At 38.0% G+C, this 15,178-nt stretch overlaps 1 protein-coding gene across 4 annotated transcripts in view; it reads right to left on the bottom strand.

Moving 5' to 3' along the window:
- Window positions 1-15,178, bottom strand: part of LOC128251814 (sex determination protein fruitless) — a 135,699-nt gene that overhangs the window by 2,537 nt on the left and 117,984 nt on the right. The window contains exons 6-8 of one of the 4 annotated variants that reach the window (XM_052979002.1): window positions 13,706-13,963; window positions 11,744-11,876; window positions 235-4,213 (exon numbers count right to left, since the gene is read on the bottom strand). In XM_052979002.1, the coding sequence (XP_052834962.1) occupies window positions 3,663-4,213; window positions 11,744-11,876; window positions 13,706-13,963 (942 nt within the window). In that variant the 3' untranslated portion in view covers window positions 235-3,662. The other 3 variants (XM_052979001.1, XM_052979003.1, XM_052979004.1) reach the window with 3 other exon arrangements.

Below are 15,178 nucleotides of genomic sequence, written 5' to 3'. Positions count from 1 at the left end.
TTATTTGATTTAGTTTTAATTTTTTTTTTGTTTTGTTTCATTTGTTTCTCTGTGTGTGTTTCGGTCTGTCTGTGAGGGTGTGTGTATGTGTGTTTTTGTGTGAGATTGGTTCATCTGCCTGTTCTTCAGTTATAGTTATATGATTTTATTACGGTTTAGGTTTTATTTTGTTTAGTAATTCATTTTATCTCATTGAAAGGCTGCCATAATAGATAGAATGTTTATTAAAAATCGTTTTAAAAAATATTGTAATATATATATTTATGTGTGTATATATAAATTGTAACAAATGCTGCAAGCATATTGTGGGCTTGCTTCACTTTGCTTAACGTTAACTAAATTGATTTCATTTTTTTTATGATTTTTTTCTATTTTCTTTTCGTTTTTTCATGTTCAACTTTTGTTGTTGTTGCTGCCGCTGTTGTTGTTGTTTATAAATAAAACTAAAAATAGTTTGTATTGCATTTATTAATACAAAAATTAGATTAAACTAAGTTTACATTGAAACTAGCACGTCATTAAAATTAAAGGTTCGAACCACTTCTGATCGACTGCAAAAATGCTGTTAAAATTGGTTAAACGAAGTCAAAGTCAAAGTCAAAATCGAAATCAAGGACTGAATTCAAAATGGTTTAAAAAGAAGGCACCAAAATAAATATGAAAGTGTTTTTGGGCTGTGTGTGGTTTTTGTGTTGGTGGTGTGTTTCGGTAATTTGATAAGCTTTATGACATTTATTGTAAATAGACACAGAAATTGTAGCGAAAAGTTCTCATTAACTAACTGCTCTTCTGCCTGCTGCTTTATCAGATGTATATATATTTATAATCATATTCATAGTGATATGCTAACATTTATTTAGTTTTCTGGCGGTGTCTCTCCTCCAAATTTGTGTGACATTTAAAAGGATTTCGAATAGCTGCAGCACAGCATTATTTTTTTTTAAATTGATGTAGGGGGTAAGCACCGCTTTGTATTTACACATATTTTTATTTTTTGTTATTTTTTTCGCATTATTCAAATGGTTGGCTTTTGCGTGGTCTCGTCAACATCCTGCACCTTAAACGAAAACTAGTCATATTGCACATACGATACGATTCAAGGAGAGCTGACCTCCTCCTTTCATTCCCTCTTGACCTACTCATTATACTTTAAAGTATATTTGGATTTAGCACCATTTTGCATACCACACAAACTATAGATTACTTTCGATCGTTTTTTAAAAAAACTTCAACTCTCTACACTCCTGCTTAATTAACATAATTTCAATTTGTAATGTGTGGGTGTGTTTGTTTGTGTGTTTGTGGTCGTGTGTGTGTTTAGTTTTACTATAGTTATCACATCATATATAGATAAATTTCTTAAATTTTTGTTTAACAAAACAGCGTTAAAAATAAACATTAAACAAACATTAAGTCGGGGGCAGTATTTGATGTAGCATTATTAATAATGTAAATTTAATTACTAAACATTTCATGTTAAGAAGTAGAACAAATAAATATTATGAATATGTGTGTATATAATATATAACTATATATTTAGAATTATGCATTAATTCTTTAGGCAATTAGACGTGTGTGTGTGTGTATGTGATTCTTTTTTGCTTGTTTTTATATGTTCGTGTTTGTGTGTGTGTGTGCGCACCAATATCTGGGATTTGGCAATCAATGTACAACAACAAATTACAAAAAAACTGATTTTAAATATACATTAACTATCAGAAATCGTGGGAGAATTTTCAATCATATTTACACCGTAATAAGAATCAGCGAATATTAATATTAGCTCACGCATGTTTATATATGTAAGTAAGTATATTATATAGACTGGATAACAAATTCGGCCACATGCATGGATCTGGCGATGGTATCGCTAACTATAATACATCATATCAGATCAGATCAGATCAGATCAGATCAGATCAGATCGGATTTGATCCATTGGCAATCGCTCAGTTCGAGACTCATTCGCACATACTCCCAGGATGGTTATAAATAAATTAACATTAGTTTAGTATCCATAATCAGTGAATTAGTTTAGTTTAGATTAGATTAGTTTAAAACTGATTCGCTAAGATTAGGGCTGCCGTAATGCATGTCTTCAAGGTCAACTAACATCGATCAAACGCACCGATTTGTACATCATAGATACATCTATATGCAGAGAAAATCCCATTGAATATTGTTTTATAAATATCGGTTAAGTCCAGTAATGTTATCATTCTATTTTACAGTTCTCGTTATTTATCCGTAACACATGACATCCATTAGATCGTAATTAAATATACATTTATATAAAACAGTAAAATGGTTAGCAGCATAGAAATCTCTCGTTTTAAATGTCTTCAATGTTCGGTGTTTGCTCCTAATTTTTTTTTTTTATAGAGTATCAGAGTGGTTTCCGGGTGGGTGGGTTAGTGTGGGGGTGTGTGGCTGTGGGTGTGCACATATTAGTGTTAAATGCAACAACGAACAGGTGCAAAAAGAGAGAGTGCAGCCAAGGATGTTGGCACTACCACCAAGAGATTTTGGCACAAATGTCTGACAGGTCCAACGATTTTAATTTGTAAAATTTGTAATTCCATATATGAGTAGTTCTTTAAATACAATTAGGTTACGTTTAGTTCAAGCTTTTTGTTTTTGTTTTTCTTTTTGTTGTAAATATTTGAGTGCTGCTAATTAAAACCTTTTTTTTTTCCATTTCGCCCTAAATTCCACCCTGTTCTTAGCTGTCTTGGAAACCCTTTTGCTTGCCCCACGAACAAGACTTTTACAATTAAAACTCCATTACAAATAAATCTCTTACTATACTGTATATAAGTGCGTGTGTGTGACTGCAACATCCGTATCTAGTTGAAACCATTACAATGTGTCGCTTCCTGCACAGATCAGCATTAGATTCCTTCTCGCAGCCGCGGATTTATCCTCTCCTCTCCATATTTCGCCTACATAATTGACAAATAAATTTGGCTTACCCTTAAATCGTTTCAACATTTAAGACATTATACGCGTTTCTCATCTAAATTAACTTTGCTTTGAGTATCAATTGGTTGCTGTTGCTGATGATGTTTTTGCGAATGTGGTTGCTGCAGTTACTCCTGTTGCTGCTCCTGCTGTTGCTGCGGCCTTTTGTTGTAGTTCCTAGTGCTGTTGTTAGCATAACTATTGTTATCATTAATATTACTATAAGTAGTAGTTGTAGTAGCTTCCTTTTGATTGGCATTCGTGGGCTCGCCGCTGCTGATGCTGCTGATGCTGCTTATGCTGCTGTTAATGTTATTTATATTGGTATTGGTATTGGTGTTGCTATTGCACAAAGTTTCTTGGGGATCGTAGGGCGCCAGCTGCTTCAGCTGTTCCATATACCGCTCGAAGTTCAGCCTCATCTGCTGCTCCTCCAGCTCCAGCTCATTGTCGCTCTCATCGATGATGATCGTCTGGGCAGGTTGATGTTGCTCCTGCTGACGCCGTTGCTGCTGTTGTCTCCCATTGCCATTGCTTAGGCTGGTGCTGAGCGACTGTGGCTGCTGCTGCTGCTGCTGCTGATGCTGGTAGTAGAAGTCGCGGGCATAAAAGTTAAAGGGCTGAGCCTTGCGATGCTGCTGCTTGGGGTTGGGGTCATCGGGGCGCCAGGCACCATAGTTCCAGCCCAGATACTGACTGTATCATTCACTTGTGGCATTGTGTTGCTGCTGCTGGTGGTGTTGCGGCTGCAGCTGCAACATGTGTTGCTGGGCGAGGGCATGGAGTTGCTGCTGGGACTGCTGCTGCTGTTGCTGTTGCTGCTGGGACTGTTGCTGCGACTGCTGATGTTGCTGCTGCTGTTGCTGGTGTTGATGTTGCTGCTGCTGCTGTTGTTGGTGTTGCGCTGCATTAAAGGCCGCCGCGGCTGCCGCTGCCATTGCCGCTTGGGAGGCAACCGCCAGCTGGCTGGCCGTGGGCGTGGCCGCCGCCCCCACCGCCGACGAGGACATTAGGTTGTCGAACTTGCGCGTATCCGGATTGTACATGGGATGCTTGAACTTGCAGTGGGTGCGCAGGTTGTCGCTGCGCGTGTAGGTGGCCCGGCACAGCGGACACTCGAAGCGGCCCGGGAAGTGGACGTGGTAGTGGTTGCGGATGTGGGTGACGACCTTGCCGCACAGCTTGCAACGGTGCAGGTTGCAGCCGCCCGAGAGGCGCTCGAAAGTTAGCCGCATGTGCCAGGCCTTGGAGCCTGCGCAATTAATTGTAATTTATTTATTCGATTGATTGCATTTTCATACGATTTTTTGTGGTTTTTTTTTAGCATGGGTATTTCGGTTTCGGTTTCGTTTTCGGTTTTTATTAATTTGTTCGTTCAAACGCGCAAAGAAAAAAAGAAGAGAAAAACAATGTTGTTGTTGGTGATTCACAGAAACAGAAAAATCATTTTTATAATAATTCTTAAGCTGTATAATTAGATGGTTCTCAGAGTCAGCGTGTGTGTGTGTGTGTTTGGTGTGTGTTTATGGTAGTAGATTCGTAATTTCGGCTATATTTTTTTGCCATGGAAAGAATGATTAAAACTGAAACGAATGATTGTTAAATCAATTTTGTTCATATCCCTGAGACATGGTGTTATGTGGGCAGAGACACTCTTCACGTGGAGGGTTTTGGATTTTATATATATATCTTGAATTTTTCGCAAACAAATTTTGTTACACCCAAAAAATTGACAAATAAATACAGTTAAGAATTGGTTTTTCTTTTGCTTTTTCCATGGGTTTTCGAGAAATTGGGAAATGTAGAACAGCACTTGAATTGGGGAGGGGTAGGAACATTATCGCTATGTCAAAAATGATGATACCAATCAATTGATTCTTGGCAATTCGCTTAAAATATTCGAATTATTTACAATAATCGGTGGGGCGACTGAATTGGATACTGAGGAACCCAAACCAAATTATATATATGTATGTATGTGCAAATGATTTGTGTTTGGACACTTATTTAAAATTTAATAGTAATAGTAATTTTTTAAATAATGATTGTTGGTTCCGATTCAGTTTCGTTATCTTTTCAGCTTCTTTGTTAATTTTTTTGTCAAGAGAGCCCAAGAACCGTATTAGTGTCTAATTTTTGTCACTGTTTTCGAAGGAGGGTTTTGCGGAGCGGGTTGTGTTTATTGTTTGGTGAATGTACATAAGTTGGGGAGAGACAGAGAGTGAGCGTGAGAGGGACGGGGTCAGTTTGGGGCCAAAAAACGCAGATGAGGTTAAAAAAATGAGTCAAAACAAGTAATTATATGACTGATTTAGTATGAAGACTAAACGAAATAACTGTAGCGCAGCAACGTCGATAAGAAAAGGCATATCGTATATTGTATATCGAACATCGAATGTTGTTTATCGTTTATCGAACGCATTTCATTCAACACCCCTCCTGCCTGGCAGATCAAAAACAATTTAGATCCTCGACCAAAACTGGACGAGAAACTCTGCATACAATATGTATTGAGCGAGAACAAGACAGAGTGAGACAGACTGAGTTTTAGAGGGAGAGAGAAGTAGAGCTTTAAAGTAGGATAGATAGATCGAGTGAGTGAGTGAGTAGAGGCAAGTGTTTTGTTTAAAAAGTTTAATAAACTAAATCAAATTTTCAATCGTTTGGCCAATTCCTGTTTTTTTTTTTTCTTTAGTTTTGTTCGAATTTGTAGCTTATCTTTTTAAATTTAAATCATAATACATAAATAAGATATATATTTATATTTAACTTAGGTAACATAACTCTAAATTATAGAGGAGAAGAATTTGTGCTTAATAAGATCTTAGAAATTTCAACTTACCGTTAAGACAGTGCGCTTGATGTTTAAATTTTGATTTATATTTTTCGATTTAAAATAAATGTTTAATACTTTTTTTATTTTTAATTGTGTTAAGTGGCTTTTAGTACCTAGGGGACTTTTGTTTGTTTTTATCAAATGAAAAGAACTGGAATTTGAGTTGAAAGAGATTTATTAAGTAAAGTTAAAGATGTTAAATATTGATTTATCCGTTTCACATATATATACTTGTATATATCCGTATTTAAGTGTTAATTAATTGGATTTATTGTTTGATTGGTATCTATAGCTAATGTTTAAGTACATTTTTCGATAAAATCTGATTTAAATTTGTTCTTTAGCAAGCGCTGGATCGTAGATGGTTAATTAATAACTTATTCGATTTGCAAGCAACTCCAATCAACTTCGGTGGGTGTTTTGCCAAAGACATAAATCAGTAGAGCGTCCAATTCCAGAATCCCGATGTTTTTTCTGGGGGGCTCTGGCCAAACAGTTCGAAATTGGACGCTATCTGAATTTTTTCCAAACGAATATGATCAGAAGTAAGACAAAATTGAATAGTACTACAGAGCGTAATAAACAGAATTTCTCAAAAATATTTCAGTGCGGCATATTTTGTTTGCTTTTTGCTTAAGTCTCGATATTGCATGCCTTGCTCGTTGCTTTTTGACTTTTGCAATTTTCTATATCTTTATGCATTTATTTAATTATCTTTTTGCGACCTTAGGGCCTATGGACTAGAAGAAATATTAGCTAATATGGCACAAAATGACACGAACAAAAATTAGTCAACATTCACTACAGCACATGTTAATTAAGTAAATAAAATAATAATAACTAACGCGGAAATCGATTGGAATTCTACATATAATACTTGTCAAAGTTTCCCTCCACTGAGTACTGATCGCGGTATTTCTATATCGATATAATAATCCATTTGGTTTGCTAGTGACCTACCAAAAAGCATCTAGAGGTTCAGACGATTTAACAATAAGTGGTGTAAAGGTCTTGAAATTAACTACGTGTAGCATAGGTATATTAAGGTTTATAAATAGATATAGATGTACACCCAACTGATGGCTGTTGGCTCCTCACTCTAGATTACGTATACGTTTACTTGATTCTTGGTTACTTAAAACACGTTAGTTGTGAAAACCTTTGCATTCCGTTACTGATTACTTTTGATTTGATTTGTTTTGCCTGCCTAGAGAAGTGATCACATATGTACATAGTGGCTAAAGAACCGATCCTTGATGTCCGCATGCTTGATCTTACAGTGGGCCTTCATGTTATCCCTGCGCGTGAATTTCTGTCCGCAGACAGGACACTCATGGCTCTGGGGTCGATGGATGTTGGCGTGGTGCCAGCGATTCGACACGATCTTGTTGCAGCTGACACACCTGTACAGGGTAGGCAAAGTGCCCGATAACTGGACAAACAGGGTGGAGTAGTCGATGTTATGATCCCGCCGGTTGGCCGCCGCCGCTGCTGCGGCAGCAACCGCCGCAGCCGATGAAGTGGATCCACTGGAACTCGAGCTGGGCTGCGGGGAGATCGCCGAGTTGGCCACCGAAGCCGGTGCGGATATGGCCGATCCCGATCCGGATATTGAAACCGATCCAGATCCCGATCCCGATCCCGATCCCAATCCCAATCCCGAGGCAGCGGGATAATGCGGCGAACTTTGCGAGTGACTGGGAGGTGCTGGTGCCGGAGGCAAAGGCGGTGGATGATGGTGATTGTGGTGCGGTCCGTGACCATGATAGCTGGCCAAGTCCAACTGCTGCACCGTTCCATTGCTGGTGAGGTAGGCCTGACTATTGGCCACGAGTGGTGAGTAGGCCGCCTCGGCGGGGCAGTCCATCAGGGATCGGTGGTGCGGGTGGTGCGACGGGTAATGGGACATCAGGTGCTGCTGACGACTGCAGCGGATGGCGCGCATGTTGAGCTCTTTGCACTTATACTCGCAATTGTAGCCACCGTCCACATAGATTTCCGACCCCGAACGGGAGGCTGCCTCCTCGTCGGGATGCGGAGGGGCATAGACCACCGCCCTTCTGTACTTGGGGGGCGTTCCATGGTAGGCCGACTCCTCAATGTCCGCCGGCTCATGATCCTCCTCCACATCCATGTCACGATCGCGATCCACAACGACCTCCTCGATAACGCCGTGATCGTTCTCACGACTTCGATCCTGTTCTCGATCCGGATGAGGTTCGTGCTTACTGTTAAAACACTTGACGCGACCTGCAAACATTTGCTTGGTTCATATTAGGCGTCATCACTGTGGGGGTGGGAACTGAAGGGGTGGATATAGAGATGAAGAGGCAGGGGATTCGGATTCGATCGCGCTTCTCTTGCATTCCATGCGCACAATGGGCTTAATGCCAATGCTTTTCGGATGTGTACGGTGGGTGTGGATAGTGTCTAATTTGAACTAAGTAGTCACGAAGGAGAAAGGCAATAAAACTCGGGAGTGTGTAAAATATTGTTTGTTGTGCCTATTAATAAATAGCAACTAGGGTGGATCAATATCGCATTATGAAGACTCCTCAGAAAATCTTGGACAATCTAACTTCGAATAGATATTGGTTTTTACTTATTTTGATGAACTTCAAACAAAAATTTTAGTAAATTGTTCAATTTTAAGATCTAAAATTTTGAATTTTATCTGGTTACGTTTTGACGTCTAAAGAGATCCTTATACATATTTTTATATTTATATATCGTAATTCAATTTAAATTGTTGTGTTTTTTAATAAAGTCTCAGATTCCAAATCTCCAGTTTCTCGTGTAAAATTGGTACTCTACATTCTTCTTAAACGTTGATCATTTTTTTTTTTACAGTTCGGTTCACCCTAGTGCTGGCTTCATTAATAGGCTATTTTTTGTGTTTGTGTTTTTGGGAAAAATGCAAGAAAAATGGAGCAAAAAACAGCTACGAGACTGGGTTTAAATGGTTTTGGGAAATTTCCATTTCGTTTCGATTTCGGAACAAACTTTGTGTTTGAATGCGTGTGGTGGCCAAAAGATTATAAACGTAAGGCTAGAAACACAAGTCAAGTGATCGGCGTGGATTTTGGGGCTAGGAATCGAGGCTAAGGGAATAACGAAGCCTGGAAATCATAATATACAAATCGATCGAAAAAGGAAGGGGTGGGCGAAAACAAGTTAAATCAAGAATCTTAATCATACAGTTGGCGGAGTCTGTGGAAAAAACAAAACAAATCAAATCAAGGCTGGACTTAAAGCTAAGGCGGCATCGTTTCGGATCGGCAGGACTTTATAGCTCTAAGAAAACAATTCAGCTAAATTAAGTATACTTTGCATCAAAGCAAATCAATCAATCAACAGTGTGAACAGTGTGAAACGGATTGGGAAAAATAATAAGTTAAACAAAATCAATGTAAACAACTTTGGTTTCGTGTCATTTCGTGGCATCGACAATTTTTGGTTGGGCTTATATCTTATAGTCTTGTATTTTTGATTCTATATAATACAGTTCTCATACACAATATTTTGTTTTTTTTTTTTGTCTGTTTTGTTTTCTGGGATAACTTTCGTTTTAGTACTTCAATGTTGCAACAGATTTTTAGCTATAGTTTTGCTTGGTGTTTATAAGTATATATATATATATTTAGTTTTTTATTTTATATTATTACACTCTTTTTGTTATATTAGCAAATTCCAGTTCTTTTTCTTTTTTGAGATTTGTTGGTTTCGAAGGTGGTGAGGGGTTTTAGGGCGCTGGGTGCGGGGTTTTTTCTTTTAGCTGTAAGGTAATTTCAATTTCGTTTTAATTTCATTCAAAATTTCTGTGATCAGTTTTTCAAATGTTTCTTTAGTTTGTGCGCAATTTGGAGCCAATGTGCGAGATTTGTCGCTCTCCTTTACACTTTACCGTTATTTTGGCGGCTGCTCTCGTTTAAACGTCAAAGGATATGTGCAACAAACACAGACACAAGCATACACACACACAGACAGTTAAGTACAGAGAGAGAGCGACAGAGAGAGATAGAGATAGAAAGAGAGTAGGCAAAAGAAAGATAGTTGGAATACATTTAGTTAGCTTGGCAGAAAACCAATTGAAAAAACACAGACAGTCAGTTACAGTTATCTCGTTAAAAACAGTGTGACAAAATATGGTTCAACGGATATTTTTCACATTAAATCATAAATGCAGCAATGTTAGTAGAAATATCCAAAAGAGGGAAAAGTACAGTCTGTATCTGTGTGTGGGCGAGTGTGCTTGTGTGTGTGAGTGTGTGTGTGTGGGTGGGCTTGTATTTAAGTGTGTGTGTGGAAATAACGGAAATAAGAACACATCGATTTTGGAAGCTGTTTTTTTTTTATTTTTCTTTTTCACACTGAGAAGTTTTTATTATTTTTTTGTTTGCTTGCTTTTTGGTTTCTGTTCCATTTCTTAGACAATAAGTTGCAACATTAAAGACGAAAAGAGATTTGGAAAAAATTTAGAGGGTTTTCATGGTTACTTTTGTTGAAATTGAATTCATTTTTTTTTAGCAGAGTTTTATAAATGAAATGAAGAATAAGTAAATAACGAAATTAGGGTATTTTGGGAACAAAAAATTAATCAGAAAGCGCTTGGAAAATAACTTCAGTGTATCAAATGAAATTAAATTGAATTTGAAATTTGTTACATGTTTTTATTGTATGATTATTTTTGTTTTTTATAATTTATAAGTGTTTAGTTTTTGATGTTGTGTACGCCAATTGTGCTATTTTTTTTTTTGGTTTTGGATGTCTACGAAGGCATTTTATTTTAAAAACTAATTGAATTTCTTTAGGGAATTTTCGAACTGACTTAGGACTAGTTGTGGCATCATGAAGGTAATATCAACTGATAAGTTTTAAATAATAGATATAACATTAAAATAATCGATACGTAAATGAAAATCGAATATGTGTATGTGATGGCGTGGGAGTGTATCAAGGTATTTATGGTGTGTGTCTATGTCTATGTATAGGCGTCATAAAACATGCAACATGCGGCAAACATACGGCAAAAAAAAACTAAACCGCAATCGAAATCACGATCTAGTCGCAGCTTAAATGGGAAACTCGTCCTAAAAGCTAGATTTAAGTATATATATATATCAATATAGAATACCATAAGATACGACAAACAACGAAATAATAAAGATATGCATGTAGAGAGATATTCTGGTAGGAGAGGTGTTGATCTGTTGCTCTAGCTAGCACTTTGGGTCTTACTTCTCTTAGGATCTATCATTCGGAATATATCGATAAATACATAGGACAAATTAAGGTACTGTACTTACAAAAGCATACAAAATACGGGGTTTTAAAAGGGTATACTTGTCTCAGGGGTTGGAAAAATGAGGAAAATGCATGCAGGAACATTCAGGAAATAAACATATAAACTGGAGCTTGGAGTTTAGATCAGTTAAGTTGTAGGAATTTATTGTACCCTTCTCCAATTTATACACATATTTACTGAGGAAATTGGGATTTATCCAGGGGTTTACACAACTTAACTATGGATTAGAGTAATTTGCTCAATTGGGTTAGATTTCAATTACGGGTCAGGGGCAGGAAAGTAACAGAAGTTAAGCTACAAATTGTCTAAAATATTCTTTACAGTTTCTCAAAATATGTTGCTGGTAGGGTTTTCTCGCTTTTCTTGAACGCATGGTGGAAACAATGTTGGTTAAACGAAAAAAAAAAATTGTATATCAACCAAAAGCTAATAACAAATTACATACGCAATATATAGATACATAAGGTAAGATATACTTTCGATTTTCGAGTGCGTTAGGTATTCAAAAGCTCAGAGAGAAGAAGATTCTTTTGTGTGTGGTTTACTTGTAGTAGTTGTAGTTTTAGTGGTGCTAGCTCGGTTCTGGCTAAGGCTAAATGGCTAAATGGCTAAATGGCAATGCTCAGCGCTCAACTACTCACCGTCTATATTGTCCGTCTGATCCAGCTGCAGCTGTTTGGCATCGTTGTGCTCGTCCCGCGCATCTGCTGCTTGCAAAGCATGCTGCGTCAGCAAGGTGGACATGTCCTCCGCGTGCAGCTTCAGAGCAGCGCTCTTAGGTTGCAACAAGAAATTGGGAGAGAGGGTAAAGGGGATATAGTAAATCCAGTCAAGATGTGGGACTACAAATCTCAATTTCGCTTTAGAGTCCCCTACAACTTAAAAAAAAGTTGAAAACAACCTTAAGCTATGTTCACTTTTATTTTGCTTGTAAATTAAAGAACAGTGTTCTATACTTTGTTTACTAATTTTTCTAGTCAGTGTTTCAATCAAAAATTCTATGTTAAAGATAATGTTTTTTTGTTTTATTTTAAAAACTTTGTGTAATAGGCAATACTAACTAGTTCCACTAACACAAGACAATATGAATTGTTGTAACCTGTAACCCTTTTCCGTTCTAATAAAAACAAAATATAATAATTTTTTATCAAGTGGTGTAAGGAGTTTTACTTTCATTGAAACGTTTAAAGTTTTATGGAACACTTTAGCCTTTTTGTGGTTCTTATGCTGCCAAGCTTTTTAATGTAATTATTATTTTAGTTTGTTCATTTTATTGTTAAAATTTTGCCATTGCAAAATCCAGCCCAAGCTTGATTTTTTTGCTCACAGCTGCTGCTGAATTCTTAGTTTCTAAACATATTTTATTTGTCGTACATTTATTTGATTAACAGAATTTAATGCTAAGGCCTAAGGCTAATCCTGAGCGGTGTGTGGGGTCCTTTTCGAGGACCTGTCTGTCTATGTGCTCTCCTTTCCCACATTTATGGTGATAATGTCGGGGGAAGGTCGCTTGGCGGTGCCACCTGCACTTCCACTTGGCGTCGGATGTTGCTGCTGCTCCTGGAGCTCCCGTTCGTAGCACAGACGATGCGACTTGCATTTGTTATGGTGGTTGACGATCTCTAAGCGGAAATTGGAGTTCCCCTCCACAAAGGAGGTGCGGATGTCGGCCAGCTCACCGCTCCATTTGCGGCAGTGCCTGCAGAACATGGTATTGGCCCGCTCATCGTATTGCAGCCACTCGAACTGGTATAGCCAATTGGCCCGAAAGCGACCACTTTTCCGGGAACTACCACCGCCAGATCCCGATGTTGTTGCCGGGTTCAGGGATTTCCCCAGTGGCTGGTGTTGCTGCTGCTGCTGCTGTTGCTGCTGCTGCTGCTGCTGCTGCTCCTGATGTTGCTGCTGGGCCAGCAATCTCTGCATAGCCGAGTCCAGGCCCTCGTTTTGGTAATGCAATTGCAAACTCTTCAGCTGGGCCTCCACAGCCTGGTGCAAGAGCATTTGGTGCATGGACTTGTTGCCAGTGCTACCTAAAAACGCCTCTGATTTTTTCACCTATACACACAGGATTGAGAAAATTGTGTTGGCAAAACATGGATCTGATAGAAGGAAGGATTTTCTGGTCTTTACTTTACTTTGACTTTTACATTTACATTTGCTTGAGGCGCAGCATTGTTGAGATTTTTTCTTTTTCTTTGGCCGATATTAAGCTTCGAATTTGGAAAATTCAATTTAAACGCAATTCACCAATCCTTCGTTCTGCTCCCATTTTGCTAGATTTGCTTTAAATTTACTTATATTTTAAGAGAATACATTTTTAGGGCAGCTTGAGCTAGCTTGGCTTTGACCTATTTTTGGGAAGCATTTTGCAATTGGCTAGCTTAGAGGTATAAAAATGATTTAACAAAAAGGCTTTTAAAAATGTGTTTTGTACAGTAGTTGGAACCATCGAACCGGTTCAAAAAAAGAAAAAACCTTAACAAACTAAACGATGCAGCAACAAAATCATAATCGAAATTCAATCAAAATGGAGAAGTACTCTAGATTAAATCGATTGTTCTGATCTGAATTAATCTGACCGACTGGCAGATTGGACTTACCGGCAAGTAATCAGGCGGCAGGCCAACGTGGTGCTCGCGATGCTGCTGCTGCTGCTGTTGGGCGTCCATCAGCTCCTGCTTGATGCTCAAGGACTGGCTCAGACCGCTCAGGGCACTGGCCGCGCCCACATTGCCCCCACCGCCGCCCAGGTGTACGCTGGTGGTCATCGAGAGCGGCGAGTCGTGGCGGCCTCCAGCGTCCTCCGACTCCGATGTGCTGCCGCCCGTCTTGGGCACGGGACTCGACTTAAAGTTGGCCTGAAAAAATAGAAACACAAAGTTAGCAAAAGAGGATAAAACTAATTTAAATTAAAACACTTTGACAGTACACATCATTTATTCATTTCCTTGAGTTTTAATCAAGTATTGACATACCAATCAACGTTATGAACTTAATTTAGTACCTATAGTAGTTGTGACACCTTAAAATAAATATTATTTCTAAATACTTGCTTAAATCTCAAAAACCCTTGTTGGTGTACTCACCTTCACGTGAAAATAAACAGAGAAATAGAGTGAGCAAAAGAAAGGGAGAGCGGCACGTGCCTTGCCCAAAAAAAACTTTACGCTCCCTGATAACAGCCAGAAATGGCAAAAATAGCTGCCAAAAACACCAGCGCAGCACTATTTGATCGCAGATCAGTGGCCACAGCTGATACCGCAGTCATGTGAGCGAGTCGAGCGTGTGCCCATCATGGTATCGCAAATGCCAAACATAAATGTTGATATTGTTTGTTTGTTTGCCTTTTGCTGCCACCACCCGCCGACCGATAAGCGAAAAGTTTGGCAAGCTTATGGCAATACGGCTCGAAGGCCAACCGAGGAGATGGCGGAATGCCTAATATAGATACGTATATATGAGAGACTGCAAACCATAACCTTACTGGATTTTTTCCGACTTTTTTCTATTGTGCTTAGGTTCATAAATAACTATTTTTTATCACTGAATCGAATGTTATTTTTAAAAGTGTTGCATTGCAAAAAAATTGTTTACAAAACAAGAAATATTAACACAACAAAAGGACCCTCTCATTAAAAACGATAACTCAATTTATGACCAATAAAAAAAATTATAATTTCAGTTTATAATGATTTTTGTGTGCTCTAAATTTAGCTGCAGTTACATAAAATTAATAAATTATTATTGAAAGCATAGATATACGTAAATTAAAACAATAAATTTAATTTAACCAAAATTCATTTAAAAAAACTGTTTTTTATCTAAAAAAACATTGCAATTACAAATAAGACTTTAATAAAAGTAACGTACTACTTCAATAATTTAATTATGCTGTAACTGATAAACAATTGTCGCCTGTTTGGATATGAGATAATTTCTAATTAATTTTAATTGTCAGGCAATTAAGGCACGAACCACAAAAAAAAGTGCTTTAAATATCAAATGCGGAATTGCTGACTGACTGACGGTACTGGCAAATTGTTTAGGTATGTTTGTGGGAAACAAAAAACAAA

Source organism: Drosophila gunungcola, chromosome 3R, assembly GCF_025200985.1.
Source record: "Drosophila gunungcola strain Sukarami chromosome 3R, Dgunungcola_SK_2, whole genome shotgun sequence".
Classification (NCBI taxonomy): domain Eukaryota; kingdom Metazoa; phylum Arthropoda; class Insecta; order Diptera; family Drosophilidae; genus Drosophila; species Drosophila gunungcola.
The sequence above is the reverse complement of the archived record's forward strand: the minus strand, read 5'-3'. Positions and strand labels throughout refer to the sequence as shown.